Source organism: Dipteris shenzhenensis, chromosome 30, assembly GCF_047967505.1.
Source record: "Dipteris shenzhenensis isolate YYH24624 ecotype China chromosome 30, Dip_SZ_1.0, whole genome shotgun sequence".
NCBI classification, from domain to species: domain Eukaryota; kingdom Viridiplantae; phylum Streptophyta; class Polypodiopsida; order Gleicheniales; family Dipteridaceae; genus Dipteris; species Dipteris shenzhenensis.
In genome coordinates, this window is record NC_141625.1 from 13971320 (window position 1) to 13998672 (window position 27353).

General features: G+C 49.1%; 1 protein-coding gene across 1 annotated transcript in view; it reads right to left on the minus strand.

Moving 5' to 3' along the window:
* Positions 1-27353, minus strand: part of LOC147881746 (uncharacterized) — a 246312-nt gene that overhangs the window by 32503 nt on the left and 186456 nt on the right. Inside the window, exons 19-20 of the mRNA XM_087401787.1 lie at positions 10325-10385; positions 10077-10159 (exon numbers count right to left, since the gene is read on the minus strand). Of these exons, the coding sequence (XP_087257913.1) occupies positions 10140-10159; positions 10325-10385 (81 nt within the window). The 3' untranslated portion in view covers positions 10077-10139. The remainder of the gene's footprint in view (positions 1-10076; positions 10160-10324; positions 10386-27353) is intronic.

Here is a 27353-nt window from a genome sequence, read left to right on the forward strand (position 1 = left end):
TCTCTCTTACAGAAACCTTCTCTTTCCACCGTATGTCCAACTCCTACCTCTCTCTTACAGAAACCTTCTCTTTCCACCGTATGTCCAACTCCTACCTCTCTCTTACAGAAACCTTCTCTTTCCACCCTATGTCCAACTCCTACCTCTCTCTTACAAAACCCTTCTCTTTCCACCCTCTGTCCAACTCCTACCTCTCTCTTACAGAAACCTTCTCTTTCCACCTTATGTCCAACTCCTACCTCTCTCTTACAGAAACCTTCTCTTTCCACCCTATGTCCAACTCCTACCTCTCTCTTACAGAAACCTTCTCTTTCCACCCTATGTCCAACTCCTACCTCTCTCTTACAGAAACCTTCTCTTTCCACCGTATGTCCAACTCCTACCTCTCTCTTACAGAAACCTTCTCTTTCCACCCTTTGAACAGCCCCTCCCCGCTCTCCCTTTACCACCACCCTGCCCCTCCCTCCTCCTCTCCTGCACAACAGCCCCCCCCTCTTCCCCCTTTACCACCATCCTTCCTCCCCTCCTCCTTTCCTGCACACCAGCTCCCCCCCCCTCTCCTCCTTTACCCACCACTCTCCCCCCCCCCCTCCTCCTCTCCTGCACAACAGCCCCCCTCTTCCCCCTTTACCACCATCCTTCCTCCCCTCCTCCTTTCCTGCACACCAGCTCCCCCCCTCTCCTCCTTTACCCACCACTCTCCCCCCCCCCCCCCCCCTCCTCCTCTCCTGCACAACAGCCCCCTCTCCCCCTTTACCCCCCTCCCTTCCCCTCTCCCCTCTCCTACGCCACAAACCCCCCCCCTCTCCCCCTTTACCCACCACCTGCCCCCCCCTCTCCCCTTCTACGCCACAGCCCCCTCTCCCCCTTTACCCCCCTCCCTTCCCCTCTCCCCTCTCCTACGCCACAAACCCCCCCCCCTCTCCCCCTTTACCCACCACCTGCCCCCCCCCTCTCCCCTTCTACGCCACAGCCCCCTCTCCCCCTTTACCCCCCTCCCTTCCCCTCTCCCCTCTCCTACGCCACAAACCCCCCCCCTCTCCCCCTTTACCCACCACCTGCCCTCCCCTCTCCCCTTCTACGCCACAGCCCCCTCTCCCCCTTTACCCCCCTCCCTTCCCCTCTCCCCTCTCCTACGCCACAAACCCCCCCCCCCTCTCCCCCTTTACCCACCACCTGCCCCCCCCTCTCCCCTTCTACGCCACAGCCCCCTCTCCCCCTTTCCCCCTTTACCCCCCTCCCTTCCCCTCTCCCCTCTCCTACGCCACAAATTCCCCCCCCTCTGCCCCTTTACCCACCACCTGCCCCCCCCTCTTCCCTTCTACGCCACAGCCCCCTCTCCCCCTTTACCCCCCGCCCTTCCCCTCTCCCCTCTCCTACGCCACAAAACCCCCCCTCTCCCCCTTTACCCACCACCTGCCCCCCCCCTCTCCCCTTCTACGCCACAGCCCCCTCTCCCCCTTTACCCCCCTCCCTTTTTCCCCCCTCTCCTGCGCTACAGCCCCCTCCCTTCCCCTCTCCTTCCTTCTGCGCTACAGCCCCTTCTTCCCCCCCCCTCTCCTGCGCTACAGTCCCTTTCCCCCCTCTCCTGCGCTACAGTCCCTTTCCCCCCTCTCCTGCGCTACAGCCCCCTCCCTTCCCCTCTCCTTTCTTCTGCGCTACAGCCCCTTCTCCCCCCCCCTCTCCTGCGCTACAGTCCCCTCCCCCCCCTCTCCTGCGCTACAGCCCCCTCTCCCCCCCCCCTCTCTTGCGCTACAGCCCCCTCCTCCCCCTCTCCTGCGCAACAGTCCCCTCCCCCTCTCCTGCGCAACAGTCCCCTCCCCCTCTCTTGTGCATCAGCCCCTCCCCGCTCTCCCTTTACCCACCACCCTGCCCCTCCCCCTCTCTCCTGCGCAGCCCCCTCTCTCTGCCCACGTCCCAGGAGCAACTCTCCCCCCTTCTCCCCCCTACACCCTTTGCATCACCTCCCCTCCTAGCTCCAGCCCCCCTCCTCCCCCCTAGTCTACATCTGTCCTTTTACACTCCCTCTCCACCGACACCCCTTCCTCACTCTTTTCCTCTCCATCGAAGCATGGGCCTGCACTGGTGGATCTGCTAAAGTAATCTCTCGTAGCAGATTCCGGGCTTAACCTCGACATCAACACCTCCTCCTTCCTCCTTTCCTCTCCAGACCTCGACATCGACACCCCTTCCGTACTCTTTTCCTCTCCATACGACGCCATCGTTCATGCCTACCCGTGCCTCTCGTCACAAGTACAAACCCAGATTACCCCGCGATACTTTATTCGTTGACTTCCATCGGGCTCGATCAGGCCACACGACAGGATCGGGACCATCTTCCATGGCATCACTTGGCAAACGCACCACTGATGACCTGGGTGCCGGGTCTACACCACAAAGCACTTCGAAACGACCTCGAGCAGTTGCAGATTCACCTCCCTCCGACAGGATCACTATCATATCGGATGAGGAGCTATCCCCTTTTTCGAGTTCCTCTGATTCAGATCATGGAGGCTCTGACTATCTGCCCCCCACAGGTACAATCAAAACACCATCCAAGGCATCCAGTGGGCACAGCGGTCACAGTAACGGTGGCGGTGATTTGGCCCCACAAAGTACGGCTTGTGATCTTCCACCCCCAGCTTCATCCTCCTCGATCATTCGGGTGGTTTTCAAACCTTTCCTCGATCCCACACTCAAGCTGTCTAGCATCTTGTCACCTGATGAGATAGCCCGCATGTCTCTCGTGGAGTTTGATGATGTCACACTTCCCCAGGTGGACGTCCAAATGTGTACTGCGTTCATTTAGTCTTATGACTTTGCAACAGACACATTCGGATTCTTGAATTCCCGTCACATGTTCACTCCTAGTCTCGTATCCACATATCTCCGTCTTCCCACACTTCCCTTTTTGCCACCTCACACTGGCTCACCCACATTCCTGTCCTTCTTGTCTACCTGTAAAACTCATCGCAGAGGACATGAGTGCAAGAAAGTTCTCGAGGGAAACAGCCGAGAGGCGCTTCTAGCGAGGTATCTGTTCACACACTTCTACTCTGCCCCAGGCCACTTCTTCATCACCAAGGCGATCCATTCTGCCTTAGACTCCATCCTCTCGGTCACTCCCTATGATTTCGCCTCACTCTTCTACTCTGCCTTTCGTAACACAGTTCGCAAGCGTCGGGGCACATATACCTGTACTTGTGGGCCCCACCTCACCTTCTTACTTCATCAGTGGAAGGCCAACCCTCCGCCCATTGTCACAAGTCGCCTCCCTTCCACATCTCTCTCCCCTCCTGTCACCCCCTCTTCCACATCGTTCACTATCACTTCTAGTGTTCCTTCCCCCGGGACTGCCTCTTCTCCTCTTTCGCTCAGGAGGACACCTCGGCGAGCGCCACCTCATGAAGTCTGCACCGGAGCTTCTTCAACATATTCTGTTACCGGTGCCACAGGGTTACCATCAGTGACATGTCTTGTATCTCCATCAGTCGTGCCCGTGCCAGGACTTGCCTCTCCATCAGTCACACTTGTCCAGGCTTCTCCAGCGATCTCCAGACTTTCCATGGGAGGGATTGCACCAGGTACACCTCCTGTTGTACCAGTGACGACGACTGTTGTACCCGGGACTTCCTCGACAGGTGTATTGTTACGTAGGACTGCAGCTGTTTCGTCTTCACCCCCTACCACTTTCACCGATGCAGTCATCACCACAGTTCAGGCGACCTCTGACCATGTTTTGGACCAGGTGTTGGACCTGAATCTTAGCCTGGGACCCGACTCCCACTTCCATGGGCTTTCTCAGGAGATGTCATCCCAGGGTGTACTTCACATTTCGGCCTCCCCAGGCAGAGACAGGACTAGAGACGGGAGTGGGAGCCCCTCTCGCGGAGATGCTCCATCCGCCACTTCAGCCTCAGAGGAGGTATTTGAGGGAGGGATTCTGCCCAAATCTGTGGATTGCCCACCCCTTCATGAGAATGATATGTTCACAGCTTACATAGCTGCTTCATCGGGCCCACCTCTTTCAAATATTTCCCTGGTGGAAAAACAGAATGAAGATTACAGCCAACTACTATCTGTCCTTCACAAAAAACGCTCACCAGTATGTGGGGAAGAGGAGGATCTCACTCAAATCTTCACCATTCCCTTGCAGGACTGCCTCGCACAGAACAAAAAGATCTCTAGGGCCCCGACATGTTTTGTGCACTTGGACAAATTGGCACCTACAGGAAACCTGTCAACCGAGGAAGAGGGAGCTCTTCCTGACATGTTTGAGGAATTGGGGGACGTCATTAATTTGGCGGACAGGATGAATTACAGCGACAGGTATGCGTGGATGAAAAGGTCCCTGCACCTTGCTCAGCGTATCATGGATGACACCTTCACACAGCTTGGGACAGCGGTCTTCAATTCCACAGGTTATGCTCATAAGCTCCTCTCTCAACAGCAACATTTAAAGTTAGAATTCGAGAGAGCTCAGGCAGCCCAGCAGCGCGCCACTAGCGTAACACTTCGACAACAGGAGGAAAGATGGCAGAAAGAGAAGGACTCAGCAATACATGAGCGTGACATCGCTTGGAATATTCAGAAGGCTGCCCTTGAGGATCGCCTCCATAATCACAGGCAGGAATGGGAAGCAGCAATGACATCTTTGCGCAGCCTTCATGCTGCAGCCCTGGCAACTTTGCACAGCCAGCATGTCACCGAGGTGACCAGATTTCACCAGGAGATTACCAAGTTAAAAGAGTCCTTGTCTTCCTCCGAGATTGCCAAAGAAAAATCAGAATCCAGAGTGGCTGAATTGGAAAACAAGTGTTCATCCATGGAGGAAGAATTCACAGCTCTTCGGATGCAGTTGGCCACCCTCCAGACTTCCCAGTCCACCTTGCAAGAGCAAAAGGATCATTACTACCGGCGATACCACCGATATAAAGACAAGTATGAAAATCTGAGAAATGTGATGGACACGCTTGAGTGTGAGGAGGAAGCACCCCATCCACAGATAGCTATGCCTGAGCCAGAGCAAAGGGATGCGCAAAAAGCCACAGAGCCAAATACGGAGGCAGAAGAGGAGAAGGCAGAGGAACAGGCTGCAGCTTTACCACCCTCTGTAATCTCATAGAAGAGTTGATAGATGGCTGTTGGTGTTTGAGTTTTTTTTTTTTTTTTTTTTTTTTGCACTGTTAGATTTTGCCAAGCTGTTAGTGTTTTACCTCAAGGTGTACTCAGTTTTTTCTGCAATTTTCCATGCTGTCCCTTGTAATACAGCAGTTTATTTTTCACATCTCCACTTAATACAAATCATGGATTACTCCCACGGCCAACCACATGGTCTGTACTCTTTCTTTTTCCCACTCCATCACCATATCAATGGTTTGTAAGTTCATCTTTATTTTTCTTTGACGAATCGTCCAACCTTTCTATTCACCGAGACGGTGAATGATAGTGGCGGGGGAAACTGTTACCTTATCACACGACCACCTGTCGACAGGCGTTGACCACATGACGACATCTGTTGACCACATGTTGACCATGTGTCAACACAAGTTAGCCACGCGATCACACGGGTTCATCCAGGAGTACTGTCCGAGGCTGTCAACCACAGGTCGACACATGTCAACCACAGGTCGACACATGTCAACCACAGGTCGACACAGGTCGACACAGGTCAACCAGGAGTACCGTGTCCAAAGTGATCTCATCAAGAGCTGCGCACATGGAGAGTGAGCTTAGCACATGGAGCAGTCAGGAGTATTTATATTACACAGTGGTTCAGTGATACAGTGGTGCAGTGGTGCGGTGAACCAGCTCACCTGCACATGGAGAATTTACACCATCGGGCTGGCGAGTCAGGGAGTCAGAAAGTCGCCGAAGCCATCAAGAGGTGCGGTGAACCAGCTCACCTGCACATGGAGAATTTATACCATCAGGCTGGCAAGTCAGGGAGTCAGGAAGTCGCCGAAGCCATCAAGAGAGCCAGCGGCGCAACGGCTATCCTCAACAGCTAAGGAGATAAGAGGATGACCAATGGGAAGAAAGAGGGGGAATTCTCAGCGAAGAAGGGACCCTCCAAGGCGGGGGATGAGGATGAAGGAGAAGGGAGAGAGAAGAGGAGGCATTCGCATTGGGCATTGGGCATTGGGCATTGGGCATTCGGCATTCGAGAGGGGAGCGAAAGAGAGGAGAGTAAGGAGAGATAGAGGCTAGAGCTACGAGCTCGCCAAGGAGAGAATGTGGAGAGACTTGTGTGTATTTTTTGTCTACTATGGGGATAGACCTGTGTATTCTGGTGATTTGCGACTTGTGTATTCTTGTGACTTGCGACTTGTGACCTGGGGACACGTCCAGTGATATGTACATTGGCCAACTCGGTCACTTTCGCATCTCTCTTGTCTCTTCCGGATATGGGGATTGTTCACCAGTGTAGGATTTTCTTATTTTGCTTATGTTGTGGAGTTCACCGGTGATTGTCATTTAGCATAGTGCACTCGTACGGCACTCGTACGTTGTTGTCCACTGCAGTATAGCATACGACACTCGCACACTACTGCACGGTGCGCTCTGCACGATCCATTGCATTAGAGCATTGCAAAACTCATGCTTCTCACGCCAGTGGCCTTTGGCCTCCGGTAACACTTCCGGAAGGATAGGAACCCCTCCCCCCCCAAGCAGAGGTCGGGGAGGGTACCTTACGCTTCGATGGACATTCCCAGTAGCCATGGCCAGAACCCTTGCAGTCGGTGCACCAGAGACCACTTCTTATCTGAGCTTCAAAGGGTGACGGTCCATCCACTTTTGTTCTGTCTTTCAGACCTTCTTTGATTTCTTCTAGTTCCTTCTTGAGTTGCTGCCATGCCTGTGAGCCCTCTTCTCTCGGAAGTTGGGCGGTCTGGGCGGGTGGAGGCGAAACTTAACTGGGACCGTTCCATCTTCACCGCTTCCCTCAGAAATTCTTGTAGTGAGGCATGCTCAGGAAGTTTGTCAACCAGCCTTATAGCAATGGTGGAGGGTAAAGCCTTCAAAAACCACCCCTTCATGACGGCGTCATTGGGTGGCACCGACATCTTTGCCGCCAAGACCCTCATCCTTGTGTACATCTCAGAGATGCTCTCTCCAGGCTTCATGGTGTCAGTGGATAACTCTTGGACAATCATGTGTTCGAATTTTTCCAACTTGAAAGTGCGTAAGAATTCCTCCCTTAGGTCTGTCCACGTCTGGAAGTGGTCCGGAGGAAATTGACTGTATCATACATCCGCGGCATCCTCCAATGACGAGGGAAAGATGTGAAGGAACGCATGCTCATTCTCCACACCTTTAGCTCTACATGCTGTGAGGAACTTCCTCACATGAGCTTCCGCATCCTCATGGAGGTGGCCTTTGAACTTTTGAGTCTTCACGTGGACCTTGTTGAGTAGCTCGAGAAGTCTAGCTCTGTCTGGAGGACTGAGAACGGCCATCCCCACCCGAGAGGTTGGAGAGGGGGCCATCCCCACCCGAGAGGTTGGAGAGGATGCAAGAGTTGGAGGGAGTCCCGATGGGGCTGTAATGAGTGTTGGTGCTCCCGAGGAGGAGACCACCCCGACAACTCCTCCTGTGGAGGACCACAATGGAGAAGTCACTACTGATGTAGTCATAGAGGAAGTGTACCCAGATGGTAGGGCGTAAGTGGGGGCGTAAGTAGGGGGTCTCGGTGTTGCAGAGGGAAAGGGTGAGAACATGGAAGATGTGGGGGTGAAAGAGGATGGGAGAGCATTTGGGAAAGAGGGGACGGAGTTGAAGTCATGGATGAGTAAGCAGAAGGGAAGGAAGAAGGTGGTGGAAAAGGCAACACCGGTGTGGATGGAAAGGGAGATGAAACCATCATGACAGGTAAAGGCATGGCCGGAGCAAAAGTACCCCCCAATGGAATAGATGTAGAAGAAGGATTAGCTAGGAGCCCGGAGCTATGCATAATAGATGAGGTAGCAGCTTGTCCACAAGAGGTTGAGGCGGGAGCAGATGGAGTCACCACTCCGGTAGAAGAGGTGGTTGATGAAGACATCGTTGCAGGAGGAGGAGAGGGGCTGCCTTGACCTTGATGAGTCCCTGAGGAGTCCTCGTCCTTAGTACCCTCTTCTTTCACCTGTTCTCCACTTTGCACTTCTTCTTCTCCGGAGTCCGGATCTGACCACCAGGGTTCCTGTTGGTCCAAGTCAATGAGAGTATCGATGAAGTTACTTGCTCTGGCTACTGCTCCAATGGGCTCACTTTGTGCTCGAGTTGAGGACTTCGCAAACTTACGTCGCACGTAATGCTTCTTGTACCTAGTTTGGTTTGCCGGAAGTCTTTTCTCCACTCTCCTCAAGTACCTCCTAGTTCTCTCACTAGCTCCTTCAATTGTTTCAGAACTACTCGGCATAAGACCTCTCTCTAGGACCCTAGATCACCACTTCACTCGTGCTACTTAACACCAGCAGTGTCCCACCGTGATCGCCATAAACTGTCTGAGGGGGGGGTTTCCTAACACTTCTGGAAGTATTACCGGAGGCCTAGGGCCACTGGTGCGAGAAGCGAGTAAGACGTGCCATAAGTGTCACTGATGGTACGTAGGTGAGTGCTTGTCGATGGTGTGAACTATGTGCAAGCGGTACAAGTGCTGAAGTGATGTGAGCAAGAAGAAGACCAAAGCGGAACAACATCATGAAAGCCATCCCTCGACATGAACAGCAAAGAACTTCAACCACATGACACAGGTCCGTTGTACCAGGTGAAGGGAGAGGAGGGGAGGAGAACACAACGAAAAGAGATTTTAGAGTAGCGAGCCGAGATGGGAAGTAGCATAACTCATTAGAAAGCAAGATGACTGATACACTCCCAGAAGATACACACGAGGCGAGCTCTTGACTCTAGCCTCTCACTCCTTCACTCCCGCCTCTCGCCCCTCCAGAAAAGTCCCCCTCCCCCTTTTCCCTTTCCCCCTCTTCACCTTCTCCTCCTCTGCTCCACCCCCCGCTACCAATCTCCACACCTTCTTCCTATTGGATGTCTTCTTGCACCCTTAGCCATCCTTAGCCATTCCACCGTTTGTGGGCCGCTCTGTCCTTGATGGCTTCCGCAACACTCCAGCCTGTCCTGGGTCAGTGAATCCCGTGCTCCATGTGTTCTCCTGCGCTCCTGACACTAGTTGGTTGAGAGGGTTGGTGCACCACCTATGCCTCTTAACTGTTGGACTGCTTCCCATGTGCACCAACACGTGTATCCCGTGTACCATCGCGCCAATACTTCCCTCTGATTGACTTTGACCATGGTGAGTCGAGGTTGAGGTTTGGCACTCTCTTCAGTCAGGTATTGCTTCCGTCATGTCCATCTCAAGTCCATGTCATGTCCAAGTCATGTCCATGTCAAGTCATGTCATGTCCAAGTCATGTCCATGTCAAGTCATGTCATGTCCAAGTCATGTCCATGTCAAGTCCAAGATGTGAACACATGTGAACACGCTGCGACTAGGTATGACCAAGGTCTAACAACTTGGCATGTTGCTGAGGTGACCATGACGTGACCCAGGTGTGACTCTTGGTGGGTCGCCATAAACTTTGAGTACAACAAGCTTGCTAAGGAGGGAATGCAGGAAGGAGAGAGTGCATGCATTGGGATGAGATCGGTGTGCAGTGAGGGCCTGGCTCACCAGGTATATATGCTACTCTCAAAGTTTCCTTTCCTCTATACTCTATTTGTAGTTATCAGTGAGTGTCCAGCCGTTTCAGTCATTGTGGGATGAGGACTAGATGGTTGTACTCCCTGTCATTCCATAACCAAAGTTCATGTGGATACCCTCCAATTCCTCAATTCCTTACTCATGTCTTCTCAATTGTGGCCTTTTCCATGAATGGACCTGTCAGTCCCTCATTCACTTGGGAGAGGGACGCTACATGTTGAGGAAGCTACGCCCCGTGTACTCTATGATTGTTGTGTGATAAGAGAACTCTTTTGACATAAAACAGGATCCTTTTAAGGATGAGAAACGTTAATTTCAGGAAGATGCAAAACACCAAATTTCTTTACATTAATAAATGAGGAGATGAATTAATATTTACACTGATAGTTCCAAATTCTCAACTCAAAATGGCATTTCGGTGCTTCCGTACAAGCTGGAAACATTATTTTTTGTCATCCTTCCCTGGAGACACACAAGTAACATTTCACATCAATTTTCTTCTAGTGATACTGATAATCCCAGAAGAAAGTAGACACACTGCACTGCTGGGGAGATCAAGCCATCCCTGACAGGCAATTACTTAGCAAGCTACATACAAAAAAAGCAAGTATAAGGGGTCATACAAACCTTGGAGGGTGGGATGGAAATATGGATGCTGCAAAGCCTCTTCTGCAGAAATGCGATCCTCCTTCGATTTCACAACAAACAACATAATTAAATGAAGAGAACCATACAAGAGTTGGACATTTTGCACCATACCAGCAATCAGAACCTCTGCTAAGGTGCAAAAGTACACAGTTGTTTCCTACTATAGGATGCCACATGATCTTTGTGAATGAGCAGGTGATGTGTTCTCTTTGCAGTTTATGAAGGAGTATGCATTTCAAACTCCCTGAAAACTACTTTTTTTTTCCTCCTCTAGGAAACTTTTTGGGTAGACTTTATATAATCTATTCAAAAAATATTTTAATTTTGATCTCTACTTTTTCAACGAAAAAGAATCTACTAAACGAGAGTGTGAGACTCAAGCTACTCATACATCATGCAGAGCATGAATGAAACTAAAGGAATCTATGCACCATGCAAAACATGAAAAAGCCAACATAATGGCTGAGAATGCCACAAGAAGATGGAAAGAAAGGGGCTGTCTCTCCATTCCCTGAGAAAAATTCTCCTGCTATCAATGCTGATGTGGAAGCCTCCTTCATCTTCGACCAGATGCCCAACAAGTATGCACAATGTCTATCCAGTTTAGCAGCCAAAGTCTAAGCTGGGTGAGCCTGTGTACTGTCAAGTGCCTCAATCTAGCCCTGTAAATGTGCAAGGCAGTGACACTGCAATGATCTGCAAACTTCTGTCCACGGATGTATATGTAGGTCTGTCCTGAAAGACAGGAACTGTATCCAAATGGCGGAACCGAACAAGATGGTATTGAACATTGATAGCCCATGGAGCATCCTGGCTCTCAAAAAATATATGAGTCCCAGTCAAGGAAAGACCAGCTACTAAGCCCCAAGTAATAAACAAAGTGGAAGAAATGAACCTGCCTATAAGCCCTGCAATTCTTGCCCATAAAATCATGGCTCTAGTACCGACAGAACCATCTAGCCTACTCCAATTAGAATTTCTGGTACGCCTCTAAAGATATGAAATGCAGCTTCGGGAGTGGCACCAACAGGAGCATACAAAGCAGATGATGGCTAGCATAACCACTCTACAGGCAAGATCCAATCCAACAAAGCTCCAAGAAAGGAGTTTCATCCTAATGCTCACCAACACAAGAACAAACTATTGCATGTAGTGGATATCAATGAAAGCTTGATAGCTCAAGTATCTAACTGAAACATCTCTCTAAATCCAAGTGCATCCGATCTCAGCTCCCCAATGCAGAGCAAGCTTATCACTGACATAGAATCCATTGGATTTGTGCCAATTAATCTGAGCTCCTGCTGTAAGACAAAAGAATATCCAAGACCAAATTGAAAGAGGTAAGAGTTTGTGAGGAGGCATCCAAATAAACTACTGTGTCATCAGCTACCTCACTGTCTAGCAGCTCCTCATCCCTGCCTGATGGGGAGTCTCATGCCAAAGATGCCTCTCCCACCTTACTTCAGTTCAACCCATAGCGCTTCCTCTTCATGTGTTATTCCAGCCATAGTGCTGAGTATTGCAGGTCATACAACCCATGGTTGCTGTCCAACTCCAGCCCAAGCTGTAAAGTTTGTTTTGCTGAAGATTTTTGTGTTTGTAGCTCCTCAAATAAAGTTGTGGAGCTCAAGATATCTCAGTCTGAAGGTTTCAGCCTCAACTAGTATGGGAGACATATTTTCAATTTATGTTAGTTTGTAGATTTTTGTCACAGGGTCATGTGTCTTGTCAAGATGCAGCAGATCTTCTCTGTCCGGTCCAGCCTCTACATCAAGTTTCCTCAGTCCCAACTGACCCAAGAGGAGGACTTCTCTTGAAGTCTGTGAGGTTTCCAAAGTTTGAGATGGGGCCAAGCAGATTGCAGTTACCTTTAGCCAGTCCAGGTGTCTTTTCTCAGTTTCCTTTTTTCCCCCAAAGAAAAGACTTCCATTAAGCATGAAAGAAGCTCCAAGAGCAATGCTCATAGGAGAAGTACATCATGCAAGGCATGAAGAAAAACACCCTAAAAGGGGGAAAATCAAGCTCATGTAAGAGAGCTAGAAAAATACACGGTTGAGGCTGATAGGGCCACTGAACCCTAGGACGGGCTGTATGAAAAATGGGGATCCATTCCACTCCCTAAGGAAAACAATCCTCGTGGTAGAGGCTGCCCGGGACGGTCCCATAAGGTGTGTGCAGTATCTGTCTAAATATTGACCAATGTGTGTGCAGTGTGAACTTGGCACCATCCAAGGCCTCTGTGCATTTGGACCTCCATATATGCCACACTGATATGCTCGCCACAATCTCCTAGGAATCCACACACGCATACTAAGTCTATAAGGGAAACCCTGAACTTCATCCAAAGAGCATGACTCAAACCAACTGTCATCAAAACAAGAGAGCCCAAGAAGAGTCACATCTCTCATAAAAAACTTGAGGGCCCAAAAGAGAAAGCCAAGCTAGCAAGCCCCAGGTCATGAAGAAGGAAAAATGAGTAAAAGAGCTCAACAAACTAGCAATCCCCTTCAAGATGAACCTCGCCTTTCTGCAGTCTCATAAACAATGTTGAATAGACTCTTAAACGGAAAGGCAACAAATACAAGTAGTAGTGTCTGTTGCCTCGAACATGGACCTCCAATCGTTCAATCCAATCCCTCCACGGATAGAAAGCCAAAGAAAAGAGTGCATTTTCTATGACTAAGGGATTTCTAGAGTCTCTTCCAAAAGGATTTCTGCAAGTCAACAGAAATCTGAAAATTCTCCCAAGGAGGAGCTTTGGTGAGCTTCCAACCTCTAAGGTTGAGCTGAAACATCCTGGCGTTACTAACCAAGTAACGAAAGAAGGGGAGACTCTTCTCCCGATGCCTTGCCTTGATCCACTCCCAATCCTCGGGGTTCCATTGTAATAAATACTTCATGGGGACAAATACTTTATGGGGACAGCTCCATAAAGCCAACTACTCCATGTACCAAAGGAAATCTGATCTAGGTTAGGGCCAAAGACTTCCCTTGAGCATGCATCTGGCCATTTTAATCAATGTCTTATTTTTCCGGTCTGCAACTCCATTCTCTTGCGGAGTGTATGGCATTGTGTACTGATGTATGCCCGGGGCTGCTAAAAAGTCAAAAAATTCACGGGACCTATTCACCCTCCCATCAGTGTGGAGAGTCAAGAGCTTGTTTCTGCTCTCATTTTCAGCCATGGCAAGAAATGCTTGAAACAAGAGAAGACACTAGACTTGGACGACAAAGGATAAACCCAAGTATGTTTGGTGGAAGTCATCCACGAAGGTGACAGAGTGTAAATAGCCCCCAAGTGATGCTGTCCGCATCAGCCTGCATACATCCTTATGCAATAGGTGCAACTTGCTAGATGCACCAACAGTCCCATCTTTTGGAAATGAGCACTGATGCATTTCACCCAACAAGCAACACTCAAATACATTTTAGTAAGTGCATGCATGGGTGGAACGTCTACCACCATGTCCTTAAAATGCCTTTTCGCCAACCTTCCATAGTTGAGGCGTCCCAATCTGTGTCCAAATGACAGATTCAGCTATTGCATTTGCTTCTGTAACAGCCTGTTTTCATATGCATCAAGATGGATGGTTCAACTATCTGGACAGTGTGCCAATAAGTACTATATTGGAGATGGTTGAGATAGAATCAGGCTTTTTTAATATCTAGAACACATAACACTTTCAAAAGAGTCATTAAATCTCCTGACACTGTAGTGACCTGCACTTGGCCGACCCCTCTCACGAGATAAGATATTGTTTGCACAAGTGACAATACCCCCCCTTGGGTGCATCATTCAAGGACTGAAATAGAGTTAAATTGACAAAGTTGCATCATATTTTGTCGGATTGTAATGGCAAATCTCAACAAATACCCACTCATCATTAGATATATTTGCTGTCCCATGAGTGTGCTCATGGGCAGCTAGAGCATTTGTAACTGTAACACCTTGCTGTCATTTTTTATTTTCCGAAACAATGAGCTTCCAATACTCAGAGATGGCTTCATTTGCTTTGTTTTCTTCTTCACATCAGCCGGGGTGAGTGTGCTCATGGGCAGCTAGAGCATTTGTAACTGTAACACCTTGCTGTCATTTTTTATTTTCCGAAACAATGAGCTTCCAATACTCAGAGATGGCTTCATTTGCTTTGTTTTCTTCTTCACATCAGCCGGGGTAGAAGAAGATGTGGTACTAGATGAAGTTTGGGCTTGCTGAAATTCTTGTCCCCCTTTCCTTTGCCTTTGTGATCCATGGCATAGGCATCATCTGCATGAATGAAAGCAGCCTGGTTTTGATGGCTCTGCTCCTCCTACAAGAGTAAGGAAACAAGCTGATCGAAGGTGTAGTGGTTAAGTTTACCCAAAGCCTGTAACCTCAACATCATAGCAAGGCCTTGATTTGAATCAGGTATGCCATCCAATGTGGTGGACACCACCTGGGAATTTGGCAAAATCTCATCAACATTGATGAGCTGCTCTCTAATATCCTTGACCTGTGTGAGATATGCATCCAATTGTCCCCTTCGTTAATCTTCACATTGTCTAGCTGCCCGCGCAAAGAGGCAACCCTGGCCTCATTTCGAATTTGATATCGATTGGCCAAAGTGTCCAACCCTCTTACTAGAGGTTGCAATCAAGGCATGTGCCTATGTATCCCTCTTATCCCAACGTATATGATCTGGGGTGGCAGGCACTACGCTAGCAGTGGTAGTGGATCAAGAAGTGGCAGTAATAGCACCACCTGAAGTGGTGGGTGGTGGCAGCACGTCCTATGCCTGAGAGACAAGTTTGGTCTCGGATCCAATAACAAATACCCCAAAATTTATTGGACACCACCAAGTGGCACACCATGTACAACCACATGGGATAGCTGGTGCCATCAAGCTTGTCCTCAATGGACAACATTTTAAGCAAGCTATTGTTGACCATTGCAAAAATCCCGAAAAGAAAGTGCCTTGCAAATGTCAAAGCCTCAAGGCTATCACTAAAATGAGCTGGCTGCCCAAATATCTGACTACAAATCTGCAAATGTCAGGTCAAACATGACAGCAAAAAGTTTGCACATTTGAATTCCAAATGGGTTGCTCAAACACTAAGCTAAATGCAATAATGCATCCAAAAATCTGCCTGCAAATCTGCAAATGTCTATCCACCAGCTTCCCCAAATGTCCGCACAAATCTGCTTCAATGAACCTGAAAATCAAGTATAAATGCACAAGGGCCAATGCAAGGCAAAGAGCAAAAGCCCCAATCTCTTGCAAGTTGAATGTGAGAAATTGAAGGACAAGGCCTTACCAAGCAAATTGAGAGCAAAAGACTAAAATTTTAACAAAAGCCCCAACTTTTGGAGAGGGGAAATGTGCCAAAAGAGGGAAAATCCCAAAAAAGCCTTAAATGTGATTGTTCCAGTCAAATGTCAATACATATGTCTGCAATGTGAGCAAATGTGACCCAAAAGCCACAATTTTTTAGTGCTCCATGACCCAATAAGTCAATAGAGTTGACTAATTTGCAAGAGCAAGCTGTTGAAGGCAAATGGGAGCCCAAAACACAGCATAACTTGGAAGTTGGAGCAGCAGGAAAAAACAAACATAAGCTGCAACGAGTTGTGAAACTTGCTGTACAGACATGTCTCAAAAATCCGTACATTTAACTGATCTGCACGACTGTACGAACAGCCCTAGTTGGAACAAATATTGGTTGAAATGTATCTAAGGGCAATTGTGCTTGCACAGAAGGTCTTGTGATAGCAAATGACGTTGAAATGTATCTAAGGGCAATCATGCTTGCACAGAAGGTCTTGTGATAGCAAATGACGTTGATTTGGCAACTTAAAAGCCCATCATAAATCACGGCGAATGAGTGTTTGTTTGGAGATTGCCAAGGGCTATATTGTAAACTTAAAAAGTATAGCAACCAGTCACGGGTCAGATGCCAAGTTTCGAAGCAGCTCCAACAGGTCGAAGAAGGAATGCAAGTGCTGACAATTGTGGGACAGTAGAGCTCTGCAAACTGAGGCAAATGAGCGCCAATTTGGCATGGCTGAGTGACGCCTCGGGTTGATACAACAACAAGAATTCCAATATGACGAAATGTGCTGGAACGGGTGAGGGGTCGCGGGTGTGGTGAGGGCTATATTGTTAGCTCTTACACCTAGACAAATGGATGAATCATACAAGCAGAAGCCACTTCAACACTTCCTTTATCACACATCGAGTTGGCTCCCGTCTTCACCCATGGTGTTTCTTTCCTTAGAGGAACTTGGGCTGAGCAATGAGCATGGGGGAGGGCCAGTAGAAGCAAGGGATCCTGCTTTGATACGATTGTTGGATGCGAGGATCAATGGAAGGAAGCTAGAATGCAAGGAGGAGACTACAAGCTGAAGAAACTGAAGTGTACTTGCAAATGGAAAATGAGAGAGTAGAAATGGTAGCCTATATAGGGCTCAAACTCTATTTAGGAGTAAATGTCCTAGGTGAACTAGGACTAGTATCCCAAGTGGTCTAGATGTCCTAAGTAGGCCTAATTAGCCTACAAGGCTATACCAAGGCTAAGTGGCAACCCCAGACACTTCATAAAATGGGTGAAACCCGTGGTCACCTTACGAGTAATACGATACACCCACAAAGCCGTAGGAAACGGTAATTCCCATTCACTCCTGCTCCTCTCAATCATCTTAGCAATGATATTGCATAGTGCCCCATTGGTCTTTTCTACTAGACCATTGCATTGAGGATAATAGGCTGACAAAGCCTACGCTTCATAGAAAGCTTGGACAGCAAAATGTGTAACACCTCCCCTCTGAATGCAGGGAAATGATCTGTTACAATTTCAAGTGGCGTCCAAACCATGCATATATGTTTCCGACTAAGAAATTGGCCACCATCTTGGCTTTGCAGTCCACTACCACTTTAACTTCAGCCCATCTGGTAACAAAATTTGTGGTCACTATGATATAAATCTTTCCGTTGCCGGGAGCATAATAGAGGCCCCACCAAATCGAGCCCCCATTTCTTGAAAGGGCCTAATGCAAGGATGGGGTGCAGTGGGCCCCGTTTCAGCTCTCTTCTCTTGAAAGTTTGACATGTATGGCAAGTGGTGCACGATTCCTAAGTATCTTTCTGCCAAAACTACCCTGCTGCCAAAACCTTTCTAGTTGTATTTTCATGTGAAAAGTGGGCCCCACAGATATCCTCATGAAAAGGCTTTCATCACCCTTTGTGCTTCTGCCTTCCAATCAATCTCCACGGCATCAAGTCTTTCCCATTTCGTACAACGGATCTCCCAACAGCATATAAGGATTAGCTTTCATAAGCAACGTCAGCTGTCCCTGCTTGGGCACCCTCTCAAGAGGCTCCCCTTCTTGTAGCTAATTGTATATATCCTGTAAACCCTCCAGCCTGGGCATTCTGTTCCCTGATAATGTGAAGAAGGAATTCACCTCTAGCTGTCTGCATAGCAGTTTTGCTTCTTCCTGCAAAGGCTAGAGTGTCTTGTTGTGCCTCTGCCAAGTTCCTTGCATGTGGCATATTACGAGTAAAAAATGTCCAAACAAAAGGCCTTTGAACCCCAGTTTCCCGGCAGCCTTTGAAGCCCTGTATCGAGGCCAAATACTAAGCTTCACTATTCAAGGTTATTGAGTTTACTTGTTCCCTCTCCGCAACGATCTCCTGACCATTAGGATTGCATAAGCAGATACCTATACTTTCCTTTCCTATGTTTTTCCGGAATACCCTGTCAAAGTATAAAGTATACACTGGCCCACTCACTTTCTGATCTTCCTGTGTGATCTGTCCTTAATCTGACTCTCCACATCTTCTGCTACTTCCCTTCTGTGAGCATATTTGCCAAGGTAGCATGAGCAGTGTTGTTCATGATAAAAGAGAACTGGAATTCATGCAACTTGGCTAAACACTTAGCAAATCTCTCTCGAAAGCATAAATCAATTCCATCAACTGGTGACAACAAAATCTTTCCAACTCCCCTCACAAGACATGAGGAATTCTTGGCACAAGAAACTCTCTTGCCAATATGAGCAGGCTGCAAATCAGCAAATAAATAGAAGTGATGGAAGGCCCACTGTCAAAATACCACACTGCAACTGGCACCGCTCACATTAAGTGAAGTAATCTCTTGATTGGCACCATATTTGGCATCATAACTGCTAACTAGGAAGGATCAATCTTCAGCCACATAGTTTGCTAAGGTATTTTCTTCTTTGCATTTGACGTATTGGATTCTGGAACTATCATTTCAGCTTCCTTCTTTTTCTTTTCCTTCTCCAACCTCTTCCTGCAATTATTGATATAGTGTCCAGGCTACTTACAGTAATGGCATTTACCCTTCTTTTTGGGACAACCATCATTATCCTTGATGGCTGTGCTGAATCAGTCCTAGAATGATGGCCACCAAAATGACTTAACCTTTCTTTTTCCCAACAATGTTTGATCATCATCATGCACTTCAATAGACATGTTCTTTCTTGTCTGTTCTTCCTCCAATAACTTTCCCACTAGTTCTTTTTTTTTAAAGAGAAAAGTGATATATTCCATTCAAAACAGATCATACAACAGGTGGGAGAGAAAGTACTCTATCCCTAGCCTCAACAATGTGGCAAAAAAGCCATGGTGGTGGTCTAAAATGCCACGACATCCCAAAAGGGGCCAAATGAAAAAATAATGAGCAGTCCCATGTCCTCATGAAGGATAGAAGTCTGCCACGAGCTGCCAAAGAGGTGCCTGTACACCGCTCCCACTGACTCATGAGAGTGAAGATAATCTCCGCCCAAATGGAAGTGAGAGTGTCAGCCTCCGTGCATAAATGGCCCCCAAGGACAAAAGAACATCGCGAACACCATATCCGCCATAGAGTAATGCTGGAAATCACCTCCCATGCTGACCCTGCAGGTGAAGTAGGCATGAAATCCTGAGCAGGTACAGGTACCAAAAGTAAATCATGTGGCTCCATGATGCTGACATCTGTGGGACCCCATCTCTGGCGACGCTGCATGAAGAAACCATGGTCTCCTGGCTCTGACTCAAAGAGAGCAAAGGCTCCAGATCCTCTCCCCCAAAGGGCAGCACCCCATGTCATCAGAAAGGACTCGGATGTAACATATGAGAACAACCTGAAAATACCTGTCCATACCACTCTAGAGCTGGGGCAGCTCCATAAACAATGCTTACTAGATTCCTGTGCAAGCTGACAACGCATACACAAGGAGGGTCTACCCATCTGCTGAAGCCAAGTACCCACAGGTATACCCCTATGTATAGTGAGCCAAAGAAAATAGGATACTTTCCTGGCTCTACTGATGCCCCAAAAGTGAGTCCAGTAGCTCAGCAAGAGCTCTGCAGTAAGTCCCTGTGCATGCCAATGCTGTGAGGCTGATGGTCGGTGATGAGAGTCTCTCTGCTGAAGCCTGTAACTTGCCCTCGTCGAGTACTGGAAAAAGGAAAGAGGACGGCCGCCTGCCACCGGAGCAGGCCACGTCCACTCACCTAGGTCCCAGTCGAGCTCCGCGAGAGGTCAACCCTAAAAAATCCAAAGTTTCCATCTAGGATCCTCTGCAATGGTCAACCTGGAAGGATCTGTGGCCCATTCCTTACCCAGGCAACCAATGACCCTCACCCTCTGCCAAAGGAGCTCCTGTCGATCCGGGGGCTGAGTGGGATACAATCTGTGAGAGGAGTTCGACTCAAAATAAGTAAACGGTGCCGGTCCTAAACGAGCTCCAATGCATAGCCCAGCCTCACTAAAACAACATGACCAAGTAGAGATGGGATGAACATAAGCTAGATCTGTAAGCATATCCCTCCACTCCTGAGGAATAGCTCTCATGATCAGTAATCTGGTGGCAACAATCTGTCCAAGTGGCCCGTGTCTATCTCTGATCTCCTCCTCTGACATCTCCACACCTCCCCTGAACCAATCTCTGACTGTCACAACCCGCTGAGCATGCCATCTGGCTAGGGGAGTCCTAAGTTCTGTATCAGGGGAAGATCCCTGATACCGAACCAAGGGGTTATGATAAAGTGGCTGTCGAGCAATTTCCTCTCTGGAGGAGGGAACTGCTTTGCTGAGGTGCTGTCGAAAATGATCCCATATCTGAATAAGCCCTTTCACAAGAGGTGAGGAAGGCTGAGAATGCTGGTCCGTCAGGAAGATCCAACTGACTCTACTTGCCCACTGGCCTGCTGCTCTAGGGGTGTACTGGTGAATCCCATGCAGTAAGAATTGCTTCCACGGCTGATCTCCTGGAGTCAAACCTCTAACAAGATGTTTGAAAAAAAGGGCTCTGCTCTGCATCTCAGGATCAAGAACCCCAAGTCCTCCCTGCGAGGAGGGTAAAGTGATAGTATCCCATGAAACCCTGGCCCTAGTGTCCTCAGAACCGTTGCCACCACTCCACAGAAAGTTCCGGAGCAATCTCCTCACCTGATGGATCAAGTCAGCATGAAAGCACCAACATGACGCAACGTACCACATAGTCGCTAGTAGAACCTGGTTGAGTACCAGCGCTCTACCGGCCAAAGAGAGTCTAGCCGTACTCCAATAGGCTAGCTTTCTTCGGATACTCTCAAGAATTGGGGCAAACTGTTGCGTCGAGGACACCTCAATGCCAACCTGGAAGCCTAGATATCTCGTAGAGGTGCCTCTGGGAATCCAAACAAAGCCTCTGTCTCCTCCCCATGCTGGGGTATCCTGCTGAGCTCCAGTCCAGATGCCTTTTGATTTGTTCCAATTGACAAGTCCCCCTGAGGCTAGGCAGAACTTGTCAATTGAATCCGCAGCAGTAGCAAGACTATACGCATCTCCTCTGACTGTCAGTGCCGTGTCGTCAGCAAACTCAGTGTCCAGAAGCTCCTGCTCTTGCTCCTGCCGGATAGGCAGATGGAGGCCCAAAGTGCCATGATTGGTAGCCTGCATAAAGTATCCCATAGCCTCCGCTACGAAAAGGAAAAGGTAAGGCGCAAGCGGGCAACCCCGTCGTATCGATCTGGATAGCTGAAAAGGCGGTCCTCTGCCTCCATAGACCACCATTCTGCTAGAAGAGTGAGACTAAAGTGATGAGACCCAGGAAATCCATCTATCACTGAAGCCTAGCCTCCTCATAGTGCCCTCCAAGAAACCCCAGTCCACCCTATCATAAGCCTTCTCAAAGTCGAGAAGAAGAACTGCAATCTCCTGCTGACTCTCCTTTGCCCAGTGAGTGGCCTCCCAAAAAGTAAAGATGTTATCCAAGATACTCCGATCTTGGACAAATCCTGTCTGAGTAGCTCTGATGATATCTGGCAGCATAGGCTTTAGGCGAAGAGCCAAGGTCTTCGCTAGGATCTTATAGGCTGTCCCTAGAAGTGTAATGGGTCTCCAATTACGTAGGACTGTCTTGTCTCCCCCTTTCGGGATGAGACAAATCATACCTGTGCATAATGTCTCGCCCAAAGATCCTGTATCGAGAGCCTCTGAAAAGGCAGAGAGTAGATGAGGCCCAATCATATCCCAAAGAGCTCTGAAAAGAAGTAGCGACAAATCGTCCCCCCCCCCCGGCATCTGTTTCTGGGCAGCTCATGTAACGCGTCCGTGATCTCCAAGAGTGATAGTGGGCTATCCAAAACATGACTCATCCTGTCTGAGACCATCAGGGGGATATGGCTCCAAATCTCCTCTCTGGCTCTGATCATCTCCTCAATGATTGGATCGGCGGTGTAAAGAGTGGAATAGAAATCAGAAGTGAACTCAACAAGACGGTGAGGGTCCGTCTGAAGAGCCCCGGCCTCATCCACAAGTCTACGAAGACTGTCCGAAGAGTATCTCTGACCCACTGCCCTGAAGAACTCTCTAGAGCATCTATCCCCCTTCTGAATCCAGAAGTCTGCTGGGAGTAAAACCTGAAGGCCCTCCTGCCTTGAATCTCCTCTAGTCTCTCCTGAGCCTCCGAAAGCTGTCCTCTGCTGATGAAAAGAGAATGAGGAAAACTCTGAATCACATCTCTGAAGTCTGGATACCTCCGCTCTTGCGTTCCGATCTCTGATTCTGAGCTTTTCCTTCTCCTCTTTTGCCCTCAACTGGCAGGCCATGCTGACTCTAGCCAAAGCCCCCTCTACCCACATCAACCAGCCCTGATCCACAGCAGTGTCCTCGGACAACCAAGCCTCTCTCAACCGTTCCACGAACTCTGTGTCCTGAAAAACAAAATCCGGAACTCTCACTGAGCCTATGCTCTCCAATCGAGAGCCAATCGAGAGGTAGGAAGAATCTGTAAAAAGACTGGAGCATGGTCAGATAAAACATAACCCGGGGGGATCCCAATCTGTCCTCCTCTGGCCTGGCCCCATTGGCCAATATAAAACCTGTCAAGTCTGACCAAAGAAAGAGAGCCATGGAAAACCCCGGACCAAGAGAACTGAAGACTGTCAGCCAAGTGACGAAAGTCATCCAATCGATCTGCATCATGAAGTCCAGCATGCAAAACAAAACTATCCCACTCCACTCTCTCCCTATCAGAAAGGCCACCCTATGTCTGACCCGCCTTGTCTTCAGAGAATTCAACCATGTTGAAATCTCCTCTAACAATCCAGGTGTCTGCCTAAGGAAGGGACTCTCTGAGCTGTCTCCAAAAAGCACATCTGTGGGCTGGATCCGTGGGAGTATACACATTGAGAACACCAACTGTTGTGCTCTCAATGTGAAGAATAACATAGCATGCTCTGCTCTCCACTAATGTACCCCACTCCCTCTCCCACTCCCACGCCCCTCTCCCACTCCCACGCCCATCCTCCCACCCCACCCCTCCCACTCCCTCTCCCACTCCCACTCCCTCAAAAAGTGTGTGAAATGTTTTGATGAAAATGGGGATCTACTAAAACTTTCATCTCACTCTTTATCTAATATAGAAGATGTTGAATTATATGTAATCGCATCTCTAGCCTTTCTTCTCTCTTGGTTGGATACAATTACAGACATTATAATTAGGTTTACTGGATGTTGCAGGAGTTTGTCTTTCAAGATGCTTCAAAGCGGTTGAAGGGAAACTGAAATGCAAACTCCTCCCCTCGTGCCATCCGCTGGGCTCCAATATGTCTAGCTCTGTCCTCTGAGTAAGGATCTGCATCTGTCAATCCTGTCTTGGGAGAGCTTATGCTCCTGGATAAGCACAATGTCTGGAGGGGACCCTAAGGAAATAAACCGAAGGGAGTCCCTAAGCAACTGCAATCTAGGAACTCCCAATCTACGATCATCTGCATCTGAGGTAAATCTACGGCCGTTCAGTCCTCTCACATTCCAAGAAATGATGGACAACCTAGACATCAGATGGAAGTGAGGGTGTGTCAATGGCAACGCACAAAACTCTCTCTCTGACGGCGCAATCCAAAGTCGGTCTCTGATCAAACTCCAAATCAGCCCCAACTCATATAAAATGGCTCCATCCAAGGGAATAGTACTCTGGCGCGAACTGAGGAGCTGAAAGTCAAACCAACCAGCACTCCTGGGTAAATCAAAGTCTCCCTGAATCTCAAAGAACAGAAACAGAAAGGCCCTACCACCGAAGCCAGGTCGAAGAGTCCTAGGGCAAGAATGAATCTGCGAGCCAACAATACGATGAACCGATGAAAACTGAGTCATGCACAAGAGCTGTCTAGCAATCTCGTTGTCAAGTAACTCTAGCTGACCAACTTTCGCTCCCCTGAGATAGAAAGCTACCTGCAGAGAAACGAAGAACATGCCCCTCTCTGGAGAGAGTAACAGATCCCAAGTACTCCTCTACCTCATTTGATCGTCGGCAAAACACCGGTAGAAGTTCCAATCGAGTGAGGGAGTCTGTGATAACCTCTCGAGCCAAAAAGGGCCAAAACTCAACGGGCAGATCTCTGTCAACCATCCTGGGGTCAGGTCTAGGAGTCAGAAGAGTTGAAAAGGGTTGGGCCGTCCTAACTCTGCTCCTGGAATAGGTGAGAGGGAGAGGAAGAATCTGCAACGAGGTGTCTATCCGCGTGTGACTGATACTCTCGCTTAATCTCGTCTGCTAGGATCTCCCAATCCTCACGCCTGTCTGGGTATTGAGCAAAATCTGTGACCGCACTCGCAAAAGATCTGGATAAACCAGGAGTGAAAAGCTGTGAGGATGAGGCTGTACTGGGAGGGGTGTCTAAAAGGACGCTCTGGCATAGCAACAAAGGAAGGTACTGTGCGATGGGGCTGTGAAAGAGGTATCGATGGAACCTCGTACAGGCGCATGAGATCCTGGGACCGGCTCACTCTAACCTGTGTCGTAAAATACCACTCTCTCAATGGACTGCTCGGGAGAGGCATCCATCACAGTAACTGCAGCCTGAGCAGTCTCCTGCTGAATAACTGTCTCCGTAACCAATATCTAAACCTCCGGGGTAGTAGTGTCTAGAGTCCTCAAATCCTGAGCTACTTTCTCCTGCACAGCGTGAAGACCTGTCTGTGGATGGTCCTCCGCATCTCCCCTTTCCGGGGTCTCTTGCACATGTGTCTTGACTCCCTGAGCTATCGTCTCCTCCACAGTGTCAAGACCTGCCTGCGGATGGTCCTCTGCATCTCCCCTTTCCAAGGTCTCCTGCACATGTGTCTCAACTCTCTACCATCTGTGAGCTCGTACCTGGGGCTGCTTGTACTGCTGGCTCTCTCTCTGTCTCCGTCTCCTCCGAGCTCTCCGTGAAAGCTGTTCCACTGGAGGCACCTCCAGGTCCTCTGAGTCCACTGGAGGCTCCCCCAGAGGAGTCTCCTCTCGTTCTGCTGAATGAGTCGAAGCAGGCTCAGAGACCCCTGAAGGCTGAACTGTAGGCTCTAGGTCACTCGTGGGATGAGAAGGATCCAGAGTCTCTGATTGAGGCCAACGACTAGGGCAATCCCTAATAAAATGATCTCTCAAAGGTCGAGGAGGAGGGAACTCTGAAGTGAGTCTGACCCTCGTAACACCTGTACCAGCAAGTGACTGAGCATAGGAAAGTCTAGCACCTGATGGGATGACTGTTCCTGCCACGCTAGCCATATGCTCCACAGCTCTGCGACAAGAGCTGACCTCATCTGGAAGTCCAGGGAAAAGCATCCAAAAAGAGACCTGACGCGGTCCCGGGGAAGTAGTACTGAAGTGCTTCCGCCAAGGCCACAAATGGATGACTCTGCTCTGAAACTGAATCGGTGAGCTCATAAGTACTCTTTGAGCCTGCTCTGTAGACTGAAGGCCAAAAGAAAAGTACCCTTTGCCAAGCAATCGGAAAACCGTAACTGAGACACCCAATGAGGCCATGCTGGTGTACACCCAATCACGTAATTGTTGGCCTCTACCGGGTAGAAAGCCAATGATGTGCGTCAATCGAAAACCCTCCTCTGCTACCTCAATCATCTGCACAATGTCAGGAGGAAAAGAAACTGTGACTTCGATCTCCTCATGTTTGGCGACGGGAGTGGCATTAGTGTCCTCCATTGTCTCAGCTTGCGCTGTCCTAAGGGGAGGAGCTACCTCTGCTGAAAATATCCACCAAGAACTCGCAACCAACCTCTAGAATCCCAAAAAAACCCCTGGTTAAAGAAAGCCCCAAGCTTCAGCCTGCGTGGAATGAAAACAGGCCGCTCAATGTTGAAGCAGAAAGCTCCGCCTATGTCTGGAAGCAGCCCAGGAACACAGCTCTCCGGAACATGAGCAGAACAGCCCCAGAGAGGGCCCTGAAGCAGCCCAGCCTGAAGCGCAAGGGAGGGGCAGACAACAGCTTGAAGGGCCGCCTAGATGGCAGCCTGAAGGGCGCGACCAGCAGCAGCCAGCAGGATCAGCAGGGCGCGCAGCAGCCAGTCGGGCTGTAGGGGGGGGGGCCACAACGCGAACAGGCTGAAGGGGGGCACGACCACTAGGGCGACCTGCAGCCAGACGGGCTGAAGAGGGGGGGCGCGATGCGATAGCAGGCTGAAGGGGGGGGGTGCGATGCGAGAGGGCTGAAGGGGGGGGCGACTTGAGCAGGGCACTGCCAAGGGACCCTGCGCGACCGAGGCAGCAGGGCGCTGCCAAGGGAGCAGGGTGCGACCAATTGGCAGGGCGCTGCCAAGGGCTGGAAGAAGGCGGCGGGCAATGGCGGGCAGCAGGCAGACGGGAGCTCCTCCAAGCGATCGCAAAATGTTTTTTTTCCCCCACTTGTTGATTGAGTGTTGCCCTTTGAGTAATACTTTGTCGAATTTGCCGAAAATCTTTGTAGAAATGTTGGACTATACTGCCCCTCATGGACAGGTTTAGAGTCCCTTGTGGATGCAATTTTGCTGGTTTTCTTTTTTGAGTGAAATTCGCTCCTGTATATAAGAAAAATCAAAGTAGAAAAATGATGCAGCTCCACCCTCTACTTATGAAGAGCAATTTAAGACAGGGTGTTGAGCATGGAAATTGCACCATGTGCATAGTGTATACTAGTGGTAGAATGGGGATGCCCCAATGTATAGGCTAAGTCTAAAGGTCCCAATTCCCCCTTTGGAACTCCAAGATCGATTAGAGGAGGGTCCTCCTCTCATCCTTTGAGGCTATCTCAAATTACTGTGCTTGCATTATACAAAATCCTTTTGCCTCAACCCTGGGTTTCAGAAAGGGGTAATTTTCTTTGACGAATGAATCGGCCAGCTAAGTGGTGGACGAAAAGACTACGGCAACTTTGGGCATACAAGGTTCCACTTCGGCAACAGCTTTTTTTATGGCGCGTGCTTCTAGGAAATTTTCCATCTGGACAGTGGCTGGCATGTAGGCACATTGCTCTTGCTTTATGCCATCGGTGTCTGATTTCTCAGGAGACTGTGCCTCATTTATTCAGGCATTGCCCGTCTTCTCGGTAGTTTTTGGATTCTCTTTGACAGAGGCTACGAGCGAGATTCCCGACTCTTCTCTTCAAGAATTTTTCCTGGCTCTTTGGTTTTCATCCAGAGCGACCGGAGTTTCATCTTTTCTTTGTTTGAGCTCGCTATTGGGCACTTTGGACTTTATGGACAGACCACAATTGTAAAGTCT